Here is a 12,999-nt window from a genome sequence, read left to right as displayed (position 1 = left end):
CAGAACAGCGCACTGGCTGACACCGCTTGAGTTAGCCAACAACAACAACCAGGTGAGTTAGCGTTGTGTATAGATCTAGTCACAGGCGCCTGACATAGAGTATGGGGAGAAACGGTTGCACATAATTATGCCGTTGAAAAATAAAAATAATATATGCCGTTCAAAATAGAAGTTTCTGCATTGGTTCTGTCTAATTCTGAATTGGGTAATCTTGACTGAATTGTCAGTAGCTTCTATTCTCAAAAGGTGTTACCCTACTACTACTAGTATTAACCTCCGTCAACTGTTTAAGGAGCTGCAGCTGTTTGTTACTGATTTTCAAATAATTCCTTGTTTTAATGTTTTCATTAGTCGCTGCACTGACTTTGGTAAAAGTGCTCGTAAACGTTAGTACTGACTCAGCAGTTCTGCCAGTTTGTGTAAGTTTAAGAACATGTGCTGCTTGTCTATCAGTACCCCAAGCAGGGACCTATATTTATATAGGTCTATGCCCCAAGTTAATGCAACATTTTGTCACCGTTTGTTCGTTGTTTTTTTGTTTTTGTTTTTGTTTTTTGCCTGCATTATTGAGAAACAGGATCTGCCGTGCGTATCTCAGTTCAGCTGAAGGATGATGGCAATCTGCGAAATGTACCCCTCCCAAAACAAAACAAAGTCCAACTCCGTACCGGAAGCAGTGAGGCTGTTGATTTTTGGTATGTGTTGTGGTGGAGGGATAGTCTTACCCCATGTAAAAGCTGAGGCAGATCCGAGATGGGAAGGACTGTGTCTTTAATTGTTTCTGTGCTTTGGTTTTAAAATGTAATGACAGCTACCTACTCACGAATTTTTTATTTTTTTTAATAACAGGCAGAAACCTAGAAGCCCAAGCGAAATTAAGGAGCAACAAGGAACAGCATCACCTCCGCTTTCCTCTCAACAATTTTGAAGAAACCAACATTTCAACTACCAAAATGACGTCAGAAGAGCTCACGTCCCAGATGACATCACTCAGCATGGGAGAAGCTCTGCGCATGTGCGAAAAGACCACAAACATTGAAACCATCATTGCCCTGACTCACCATCCAGCCCCCAGAGTGAGAAAGCGAGCCCTCGCCGAGATGTGTCCTTGCAGGGTGAAGGAAGACCTCTCAGACTTCTGGGAGCGGGTCTTCCAGATGGTCCCTGACGATGATGCTGACGTCAGGTGAGTGCCAGTTCATTCTTAAGATGTCATAATGTGATACAGTGGACCCCCCCCCTTTTAAGACCTCCACAAATCTGAGAAAATCAGGTCTTAAAAAGGAGGGAGTCTTGAAATGGGGTTAAATTGACAGAGGTTATGAACAGAGTCTGAAAAAAACAAGGTCTTAAATTGGGGGGGCGGGGGTGTTCTTAAAAGGGGGTTCCACTGTATTGAGTTACAGTTAAGTCCTCAATTCACTTAACAGAAAATGGTAGTCTTCAAATTCAAGTTTGATTTGACATTATTCTAGATTTCCTGAAAATTGTTGACCCCACTTAATTCTCAAAAGGTTTTATTACACCCCCGGTATAGGGGTGTGTATAGGATTCGGTCGATGTGTTTGTTTGTTTGTGTTCGCATATAGATCTCAAGAATTTGTTTGTTTGTTTGTTTATTTGTTGCTTAACGTCCAGCCGACTACGCAGAGCCATATCAGGACGAGGAAGGGGGGGGATGAAGGGGGCCACTTGTCAAGCGATTCCTGTTTACAAATGCACTAACCCATTACTTGTGTCCCAGCAGGCTTTAGTAAAACTAAATTAATACCTACTGGAAGATTACCAGTTTCCAGTATGTTAAAATAGGCTTAACCTATCTACTGCTGGACTTACATCAGAACACTAACAGATTAAACTATACATGAATCGCGAGACAAGCGGCAAGAGAAGAGATTTTTGGAAAAAATACAGGTGAATGAGCAAGAAGGCAGAAAAAAGAAAAGAATTCATGAAGAAAAAGAGCATGACAGGAAAGAGGAACCAAAAATCTACCTAACAGCAAACTAGAAAGCTCCTGCGGTTCCAAAAACAGGAGGGGCCTTTAATTTCATAACCGCAGTGCCCCACTGCGGGAATCTCAAGAATGAACGGACCGATCGTCACCAAACTTGGTGAACAGGTTCTATACATTCTTGAGACGGTCCTTACAAAAATTGGGACCAGTCAAACACACGGTTAGGGAGTTATTGGTGGATTAAGATTCTACAAGGACTTATAGAGGGACATATTAATGGTCAAAGGGAAATAACCTTCTCAGTTGGTGGCAGTGAGAATGGTTATTTCCCTTTGACCAACATCGGAGGAATTTCTTGTTTTATTCTTTCTTTCCATCTTTTTTGGGGGTCTGATTTTGTTTGTTTAATTGTTGTTGTTGTTTAATGTCATGGTGAAATAAATGCAAATTACTCCAAAAGAATGAATACACTTTCATAACTACACTTGTCACTTAGCCAAACCTCTAACCTTATGCTTGTCACATACTTTTTACCTGGTTATCACAAAATCATGCTGCGTTACCTGGAAAAGGTAACATCTTTCTTTCTTTATTTGGTGTTTAACGTCGTTTTCAACCACGAAGGTTATATCGTGACGGGGAAAGGGGGGAGATGGGATAGAGCCACTTGTCAATTGTTTCTTGTTCACAAAAGCACTAATCAAAAATTTGCTCCAGGGGCTTGCAACGTAGTACAATATATTACCTTACTGGGAGAATGCAAGTTTCCAGTACAAAGGACTTAACATTTCTTACATACTGCTTGACTAAAATCTTTACAAAAATTGACTATATTCTATACAAGAAACACTTAAGGGTAAAAGGAGAAACAGAATCCGTTAGTCACCCCCCGCGGGTTGGGGGAGTCCCATATTGGTTGGGACGAGATTACCCGATGCTAACCAGCATGTCGTAAGAGGCGACTAACAGGTTCTGTTTCTCCTTTTACCCTTGTTAAGTGTTTCTTGTATAGAATATAGTCAATGTTTGTAAAGATTTTAGTCAAGCAGTATGTAAGAAATGTTACGTCCTTTGTACTGGAAACTTGCATTCTCCCAGTAAGGTCATATATTGTACTACGTTGCAAGCCCCTGGAGCAATTTTTTGATTAGTGCTTTTGTGAACAAGAAACAATTAACAAGTGGCTCTATCCTATCTCCCCCCTTTCCCCTATCCCATCTCCCCCCTTCCCCCGTCGCGATATAACCTTGAATGGTTGAAAACGACGTTAAACACCAAATAAAGAAAAGAAAGAAAGAAATCCGTTAGTCGCCTCTTACGACATGCTGGGGAGCATCGGGTAAATTCTTCCCCCTAACCCGCGGGGGGCAGAAAGTAACATGAGTACATTAAAAATCTACAACACGAAACTGTCTCATTGTTGTTGAGTGAAAAAGCACAGTGAATATGATATTAGAGCTGCCCATATCATTTGCACATAAAGAAAAAAATGATGTCAGAAAATGTCAAACTTATTTTGATTATGTGATGAGTACAAGAAAGCAATGATGCCAGAAGACGTAAATCTAATGGACCTAATAAACAATTGTGTGCTTTCAGGTATCAGGTGATGCACACATTGTGTGACGGCTCTCCAAACCATCTAGAACTGCGTGTGGCAGAGGCGTTAGACTCCTTCAACCGTGATGCCGACCCCAAAATAAGGAGAAAAGCGCACCAGTGCTTGACGTCATACTGGCGCAAGGGAAAGTGGAACATCATGTGAATTCAAAATCATTACCAAGTGACACAAAGCCCTGATGACAAGTTCTAAAAAACAAGGGACGTAAGTGCTCTAAATATCAACGACAGTTAGAGATAGTTATGCCGTAGAACCAGTCTCCTGGCACTGAGAACAAGAACTAAACAAGCATTGAAATGCTTCTTTTTTTTTTTACGTCAGATATACTTTTCAAAATAATCTTGGCAAGAGATGCAACATTTTGAAGAATTTGACATTTCAGAGGTGCTAAAATAGAAAAGCAATCTCAGAGGAAAGCGGATCTTAAGATAATATACAGTATTAAAGACTTTTTGTAATATTTTTACGGAACAATCTATGGTATAGCCAATAAGTATGCATTCCGCGTGCTGTGATTATTTTGTTTTGTACAAATGTCCACAAGATTTGTAAACAAAAAATATAGTACAGAATTATGTGTATTTTGTAATGATGGGGTTTCCGATATAAAATGTTCAGATAGTAAGGTTTGTGCAATCGTGCTGGATGTGCGCATGTGTGTGTGTGAACAGTAGCCAAGCAAGTGCACGCTGTGCAACAATTAAGGGAAACAAGCAAGTGAAGTGAACAAAAGATTTAATATGACCAAGCAACCAGCCACAACAAACTTGAACTTTGAGACACCTGTCGACAGCACACCACTTTTACTGTCAGTTTGTGGAATTGGACTGACACTGACTTGGCCTTCTCTCTCTCTGTTTCATGTTTGTCTGCCAGTGTTTATCTGTGTTGGTGCGTGTATGACTGCCGTCTTTTTGTGTCTCTCTGCGATCACACTATCCTTGTTTGTTTTTGTTTTTTGTTTTTTGATTAGGTACATGAAATCAATATTTGAGCTCAAAATTGGAGAAATCGATTGATGCAAATTAGGTCCTATGTTTGCATAGCCATAGGAATACATGTACATGTATGTGTCTGGTTGTCAAATCTGCAGCTGCTTCGATGCTGCAAACTTCTGTGGAAATGTTTATAAATACATGTATATATCTTTTCAATAAAATCTATCATGAACCAACTATTTTTGCAGCCAAGTTTTAACTCACCTGGCCTGAACACAGCTAACACACACACACGCACACAGACACATGCATACATTCACACTGTCTCCCAAGAAAAGTCAAAGTATACCATGTTTCAGTAGCATGTATGCTTATCAACAAACTGTAAACACATTTCAATGGTACACCTTTGTTCATGTTAACAAGAGCCTAGAGATGCTACAAGCAAAAACACCTTGTCGGTCGGTTAATTACACAGTATTGTTTACATGGTGCGCCTAAAAAATAGTGTTACTTGTACTCGGGAGCTTTAGGCACAGCAATCTGATGGCACAGTAACAAAAATGTCAACATGAAATTTGCAATGGTCAAAATGGGGATGCTACAAACATACGTCAAGAGGAAATTGGGGGTGTGAATTGTTTACATTCAAACACAAGCAGGAAACTAATGCTGAATCGATGTTTCTGAACACACAGAGGTTTTTTCCTTGCATTTTCCTTCTATGGGGAGGGGGAAGGAGCTAGCATACAGTGGGGTGGGGGTGTAAATGCTAGGTTTGTCTGCATTCATGTACTTTGGTAGCACTAGTTGTTTTTTCAAAATAATTTGCCCTCTTTTGCAGCTAATATATAAACTGACTACAGAACACAGCCCTCGTAAAATGAAAAAGATACATTCCTGAATACTGCAAAAGCAATACTGAATTTTCTGCTACATTTCTACTTTTTATTTTTTATACTTTTTAACCTCAAATAAATTACTCTTTTAAATATACCCAAGTTCATTCAAAGCCAAAATATATAAAGATTAAAAACAGCAAATCAGATATACAGAGTAATTGATCAAGAGCCAATCGAAAAGCTGTACAATTTGCAGACGGTACTGCGAATCTAAACACTCAATAAGCCTACAAAAAAAGAAGGTATATTTACAGTCTGTATGGCATACTAAATAAATGTAGGCGATTCCGATTTGCCAGGTTACTGACAGATCCATCGTTAACAATTTGCATAGATAAACATATGATGATGATACAGTACATTGCTGCCACATTCTCAAGATTCCTTACTTCCGGCAATTGTGCCTGCAAACCTGTCAAAAGAAACAAATCTGTACACTTTTCTCATTTTCTGTACATATTCCATTCCATCCACACACTTTCTTTTATCTTGCACAAAAGACCTGATCATGCTTTTCTCTGTTGTAAACAAACTCCAGAGTATAAAATAATTAAATTCATTCATAAACCTTTCATGAGCACAACCGTGACACAAATCAAGCATGTTGTATGTATAATAACACAATAAATGAGAAGATCTCGCCAGAACACATGTTTACAAGGTATCACACAAAAGTTAGACTTTAAAAAAAGAGAATAGCTCAACCACACAGTGTAAAGACCCCCAACTGGTAAGTAGTAGAAGTGAGTATCGAACAACAGCAGGAGAAATTCTCAACAAGTTCATAAGAAAAGAAGTCCAGCCTCATAATAAACAGACATGCTAGTCAACATATCAAACGAATAAACAGCTAGAACCAACACAGGAAAGCATGGATGCAAAAGATTGGAATACCAAATGGTTACCCTGACATTGAGAAGACAGCAAAACAATGTTCTGGCAGAGAGGAGCACTCTGACTGCAGGTTTTGATGGCTGAGTGTTCATAAAATGGTTCTGTAAACACACAAGTGTACTAACCGTCTGAAACAAAATCAACCCAGGCACATTTCTACTGCAGTCAAAGAAGTCAGTCGCCATATCCAGTTTTTCCACTGCCCTGATTACGATTACGATCTCTTGCTGATAAAGCCTTCAGGCTTCTACTCAAACAGAATTTCATGTCATGATTACCTTCTTACACATTCATGAAAAGAAAAGAGAGGGAGGGGAACAACGAAGAAATGCAAACATTTTCCTGTCCACAAATTCTTTCCATAATAAGGATAGTTTTGCGTAGTCTCGCTGTAAATGACTGAATAAAAGAAAATGACAACTGGCCCTTAACTCAGGAGAAGAAAACATTGCTGTCATGTCAAAGGACATTCCAATAGCACCAGGTACACTTACTGCTGTTGCGTTCTTGAATCAATACTCTCTGGCACATTCATGAAGGCTATAATGTATGTATGGTTAAATCTTCATATCCTCCTTGAAAGGGCTTGGGTGATTAAATGCTCATCTTTTTTTCCGCCAAAAAATGTGGTTTTCATGCAACGTGGTTTCAGATTCAAAATTCTATCTATCACACAAAAATGGAAATAAATCTTGAAGCAAAATGTTACTGATGGGAATGAACACACAAATAAAACGAACAAATTACTTTCACCTCAAGTCAAGAAGGCGAGAAATAAACAGTCAATGCATCAATGGTACAGAAAAGAACTGAATTACTTCAAGGGGGTAAAACATCAAACCACAATTAAATAGCTTCAAAGTTTAAATGGTGTATAAAATTATGGCAATTCAACAAATACATGCCTATATCAGCAATAAAAAATGATATGATCATGGTGGTGCCAGTTACACAGTAAGCACCACGTCTAACACAGACTATGGCATTGGGGACAGAGAGAGGAGAGGTTGGGGGCGGGGGCATTTCTTTTCTTTCTTTATTTGGTGTTTAACGTCGTTTTCAACCACGAAGGTTATATCGCGACGGGGAAAGGGGGGAGATGGGATAGAGCCACTTGTCAATTGTTTCTTGTTTACAAAAGCACTAATCAAAAATTTGCTCCTGGGGCTTGCAACGTAGTACAATATATTACCTTACTGGGAGAATGCAAGTTTCCAGTACAAAGGACTTAACATCTATTACATACTGCTTGACTAAAATCTTTACAAAAATTGACTATATTCTATAAAAGAAACACTTAACAAGGGTAAAAGAAAAAACAGAATCCGTTAGTCGCCTCTTACGACTTGTTGGGGAGCATCGGGTAAATTCTTCCCCCTAACCCACGGGGGGTGGCGGGGGCATTGGCTGGGACGCAAAACAGCAATATAATAAAAACTTAAAATTTACATCACATGTCATCTGCCCGATTCTTCCTTCCCCCTCCTAAAAATAGCAATCAAAATGACATGGGCTTCTTGATCTACAAGACACACATTTCCAAGTTTCATTTCATTCCATGAAGTTTGTCAGAAGCAAAGATTCTCTCCTCCCAAAACAGCTGAACTTTAATGTAAAACTCATCATTACTGTCTTATTTTGGTTCTTTTCCCTCTCACTGTGACTCATAGTACATTGGTTTATAAGAATCAATCATAATGCAAGTCGGAACAAAAATTCAAAATCTGACATTGTAAAATGCGTAGGCCTGTTTGACTACAGATTGATATATTGCTTAAAAGCCATTAGCACTTTTTATGATCAAAACAATTTGCACCGTAATTTTTTCAAAACTCAGCCTATTCCAACAATCAATGCCTTCAACCACAAGTCTATCAGGTAACAAGCAGTCGACATGTGGTCATACCTGTGCCCTTTGACCTTTCCTCCCAGCCAATGAAACTAAAATTAGAATAGTGAATGGTCGGAAATAAGGGAAGTAGCTCACTGGTGCAAACCCTGCTCTATTTAAAACATGCGAGTAAAAATTACATTTACAGAACTTCTAAGATTAAAGAGGAATGATTTATTCACTGCAGTATGGTGATAAATGCTGTTTATAAAATAGTAGCAATTCCACGTGATTTCCCTACCCAGAATTCTCTCCGATTTAGAAAATGTGAAAGCTTCTTTGTTACAATGATGTCCTCTGCTCATTTTAATACATAACGGCAAGCAACCGGGTGTCGACAGAGACAATGAAGAGTGATGACTACTTGCTAGATGATAGACTTGGGTTTTAACTAATGTGTCCTTTACTTTTTGTGCCCGTAAAGGCATGGTTCTGAACAATTCACAAATTTACACAATCAAGGTTATTAAGTTAATTCACAACTTTTCTTTGAAAACAAACATGATACTTTAAAGCACACCAAATATGTACAACTCCTTTTGCAAATTAAACACAACAAAATGACACTCACATATGCTCATAAACTGGCAACCTCGTTCATTCTTCTCCAGAAACACTGGAATTTCAAACAAGAATATGTTCACAGAACTGAGATTGTCCAAAAAATATTATGTCATCACCTAGCGATAAATAAATGCACAAAAAAGTGTTAAAGCATTGGGAAACAGATACACCAGAAAAACTGAATCCTTAGACATAGTAAAATAAAATAACATAAAAAATAAAATAAAATACCTCACTACCCTCTCCATGTCCAAAACAAACAAAATATCCACCAAAAGAAAAGATAAAAAATATGGTTTCTGAACACAAAAATGCAAACATTCAAGAACTGACAGCTGCCATGAAACATTGATGAAAGATGGTAACTGTCATCTCATTTTTGTCATAAAAGGCTTTTAACAATGTACAATACACAAGAAAACCTTCAAACAATGAGCCAACAGGTGAACAACACAGTCATTGGCTAGTACTGTCTGTCATGAGGCAGTGACTTGCTTACGTAAAAGCAAAAATTGCGTTTCTCATCTTGATTGTTAAACTTGACTGAACAAACACCCCACCCCCCACCCCACCAGTATCTATAAACACACACAAATATTTTCCACATCTGTGGAAACCAGTTTAATCTCACTGAGTAAGAAATGTTTTGTTCTTTGTAACTTTAACACAGCAGGGTCAGAGAGTAATTGTTGAAGAGCAGCAAACAGAAAGACCAACAAAATTACCAAGAATGTTTAATACATCAGACACAACAGTTACTTCCTCCATACACTAGCTCAGCTAGTCCTTACATTGTCTCTTTTTCTTCTTCAAAATCAGCTTTGTTCCTCTGTCTCATTCACAGCATAAGTGAAATCCCTGCTACTTTTTAGATGAGATGATGGGTGGAGGGGTGGGGCGAGGGGGGATAGGGTCCATCATATATGTACCGGAGGTGTGTGTGGCTGTGCATTGGGGATAGTTGATAGGGGGATTTGATATCAATCGCAGGGGAACAGGGGAATATGGTACTGTGAGGGTAGGAGAGTGGGTCTTCGGACACTGACCAGCAAATGACTAACTGCCAAACCGCACCCTTAAACTTAGATCCTCTTTCCCAAGCCAACCAATGTGCTGATAGTAACACTAAAAGATGTATCCAAAACCACAAAACTAAAGAGACTCAAGGACAAACACCAACCAGCTCTGGTGTGTGAATCTAGTACCCAACCCACAGACTCTCTCTGCCCCTACTCCATCAAACAAATCCAGAATGACCCTAGGATATACCCTTTCAAGATCATAGTAAGAGATACAAGATCACACACCATGATCACAGCACAAGGTGAACTCATGGCACTTGCTTTACCTAATAAACCATGGCCGTGCTGCTTATTCCCATCAGCACATCACATGATGACATCTATGTCAACACATGCGCATGTGCTTTTGTAAGAATCCAGGCCTGCCCAAACTGCCAAGACAACAGTGGGTGGTTTTGACTCAGGTTTGAAAATAATTACATCTCTTATAGTCACAAGTTTCATCAGCAATATGGGAATTGTGAGCAGTCAGGTTTCATTAGCAATGTGTGAACGGCAAGCAGTCCGGTTTCATTAGCAATGTGAGAATTGCGAGCAGTCAGGTTTCATCTGCAATGTAAGAATTGCGAGCAGTCAAGTTCAGTAAAAGGGTGTGGCCTTCTTGCGAGGTCGCTTGCCAACTGGTTCTTCCAAGAGGTATGAGAGGTCAAGTTTCTCTTTGCTTGGTGTTTTAGCATGGATTTTCAGCACAAGCTTGTTGATTCTTTCTTTCTTGGCAATCTTCTGGAACACAGAATCAGGAAAAGCAATGAGATTAACAGACAGAGAAAGGCAGATTTACAAACACACAGACAAAGCCAGGAGGCAAAAGTACAGAAAATCTTCAGTGCTTTGCAAGTTAAAAAGCAAAGGGCACACACACACACACACACACACAGCCTGAAAAATGGAATTATAAACTGATTGCAACAAGCTCCTTGTCCCCCATCGACAATGAAGAACACTGCTCAGTGGACCAAGCACGATAGATCACAATAACCATCAGCTTTAAGTTTTTTGCAGTGTATTTGACAATACTAATGGCTTAATATTTTTGTCCTCATCTGTTTTCTCCCTTTCTATTAGACAACACACAATTCCTTTTTGTTTTGAATAAAATCACAGGCACTCACCTTGTCTTCCTCCATCTTGAATCGCAGCACTTCATCCTTCTTGTCCACTTTGACTTTCTTGACGTCTGTTTCCTTAGCTTTCTTCGTGTCCGTTGGTTTCACCTTTTTCGTTTCCATCTCCTCCGTCTTTCCTTCGCTCTTACAACCCGCTTCGCTATTTGAGACAGCGGTGGAGTTGGAGGAGGTGGAGCCTTTGCGCGAGGTTTGGCCGTTGTCTGCACTCTGCTGTTTGTCACCTGGGCCACGGCGGAGATATTCTTCAGGGACTTCATGTGGCTGCACACATTTCAATCAGATGTTTTTAATTTCAAACTCATCAACTGACTTTAGTTTTATTGCAGGTGTTTTTGTAAAGTTTCAAACACATGTTTTTAATTTCAAACTCATCAACTGACTTAAGTTTTATTTCAGGTGTTTTTGTAAAGTTTCAAACATATGTTTTTAATTTCAAACTCATCAACTGACTAACATACAATAACTGACTTGTTTTCCAGTAGTAAACAGAAAATACACACGCACAAGAAATGTGAAAGGTTTTCCATCCTTAGACAAAAAAACCCCTGAATGTTAGTTTGATACCATGAAGAAATATTTCAAGGGTCCTAGATAGCTGAGGAAAGAAGTTCATTAGAGTGTGTGTGTGTGTGTGTGTGTGTGTGTGTGTGTGTGTGTGATAGTAGGGGTATTTTACACCTGTATCTTATATTAAATTAGCCTCTGTATACTAACCACGTAAGTTCGCTTAGGGTACAGTCGCTCAGCGTACTTGTCGAAGCAGAAAGACTTGGTGTTGATCGGGAACCTGCACAAGGTGAAGTATAACAATGTCACAAAAGTTTTAAATCTACATCTCTTTCTCCCTCAGTTTAGCACAACTAAGTAACTTGCGCTGGTTGGTTTGGCTGTTACAAATCCCTAAATTCGCACTTCTTGCACAAAATCCACAGTTCCTAATCTGTCTCCACACACATACACACACAAAAACTCAGCTAATTCATTAGACTTTCTACTTCAAATTAAAATGAATGAAGTGCTGAATAGCTCTTGCTTTCTGTTGTCTATAACAGAGTGCTTACTTCCCCTTGTTATTTGATCTTGTCGTTAATGCTCTGCATTGCTTAGTTATGACTCAAATACTTGCACAATATCTGTCATTGTAACTCTTCAAAAAGCTCACTTCTTTGAAATCTTGGTAAAGAGATGGGCAGTCTTGTCCACACGGTATTCACAGATGTAGATGTCTTTGGTGTCAAACCCTTTGGGTTTTCCCTTGCAGTATGAGTTGAGGTCCATGATGATGCACTTGCCCGCAACCTGGTCCAGCGGGTACGTCTCGAACTGCGGATACCGGAACAACTGTGGCACGAGATAGCAACCATGTCTGATTTCAGTGTGAGAAAAAAAATAAATAAAAAAATTCAAAAATAAAAACAAAAACAAGAAATTACTGGAACGCTTAATTCAGCACAAAACAAAACATTCACCAATAAAGTTTGAATAGAGTTCAAACTACAAAGACAGATACAGCTGAAGATGATATAATAGGGTAAGGTTTTCTGGTCATCTTTGGATTTCAAGCCAAATCTGTCTTACAAAATCAACACCAACTGATCCAATTTTTATTCAATTCATGAGGCTGTTATTTTAAATACAAGATGTGGGCTCACTGCTTTAGTCCAGTCCCATCAGAAAGCAAAAATGTAATCAGATACAGTATAAGAAAAAGGTCAGTGGTTGGGGCTGGGAGCTGGAGGTGGAGTGGGATATATGACAGCAAAATTTCATGTACAGGTCTTACCCCCCTGATTTAAGACTTCCTCCTTTTTAAGACCTTGATTTTTCTGATTTTCTGTTCATAGCCTCTGTAAATTGACCCCCATTTTGAGACTCCCTCCTTTTTAAGACCTGCTTTTCTCAGACTTTTGGAGGTCTTTAAAGGGGGGTTCTCGTCGCGATATAACCTTCGTGGTTGAAAACGACGTTAAACACCAAATAAAGAAAGAAAGAAAGGGGGGGTTCCACTGTATTCAACACCACA

At 39.2% G+C, this 12,999-nt stretch overlaps 2 protein-coding genes across 4 annotated transcripts in view; one reads left to right on the top strand and one right to left on the bottom strand.

Annotated features, from left to right (window-relative positions):
• LOC138979111 (uncharacterized) overlaps window positions 1-4,203 on the top strand; it is a 4,385-nt gene extending 182 nt beyond the window's left edge. Inside the window, exons 1-3 of the mRNA XM_070351923.1 lie at window positions 1-52; window positions 850-1,186; window positions 3,557-4,203. The exon at window positions 1-52 is cut by the window's left edge and continues 182 nt beyond it. Coding sequence (XP_070208024.1) covers window positions 954-1,186; window positions 3,557-3,722 — 399 coding nt within the window. The 5' untranslated portion in view covers window positions 1-52; window positions 850-953 and the 3' untranslated portion in view covers window positions 3,723-4,203. The remainder of the gene's footprint in view (window positions 53-849; window positions 1,187-3,556) is intronic.
• A 661-nt stretch (window positions 4,204-4,864) lies between these two features.
• The window catches only part of LOC138979046 (histone-lysine N-methyltransferase ASH1L-like), a 61,336-nt gene continuing 53,201 nt past the window's right edge, over window positions 4,865-12,999 (bottom strand). For 2 of the 3 annotated variants that reach the window (XM_070351859.1, XM_070351874.1), the window contains exons 21-24: window positions 12,139-12,317; window positions 11,691-11,763; window positions 10,962-11,237; window positions 4,865-10,572 (exon numbers count right to left, since the gene is read on the bottom strand). In XM_070351859.1, the coding sequence (XP_070207960.1) occupies window positions 10,429-10,572; window positions 10,962-11,237; window positions 11,691-11,763; window positions 12,139-12,317 (672 nt within the window). In that variant the 3' untranslated portion in view covers window positions 4,865-10,428. The remainder of the gene's footprint in view (window positions 10,573-10,961; window positions 11,238-11,690; window positions 11,764-12,138; window positions 12,318-12,999) is intronic. The other variant, XM_070351866.1, reaches the window with a different exon arrangement.

The sequence above is a fragment of the Littorina saxatilis genome, linkage group LG1 (genome assembly GCF_037325665.1).
Source record: "Littorina saxatilis isolate snail1 linkage group LG1, US_GU_Lsax_2.0, whole genome shotgun sequence".
Classification (NCBI taxonomy): Eukaryota; Metazoa; Mollusca; class Gastropoda; order Littorinimorpha; family Littorinidae; genus Littorina; species Littorina saxatilis.
Note: the sequence above shows the minus strand (reverse complement) of the source record. Positions and strands in the feature narration are given on the sequence as shown.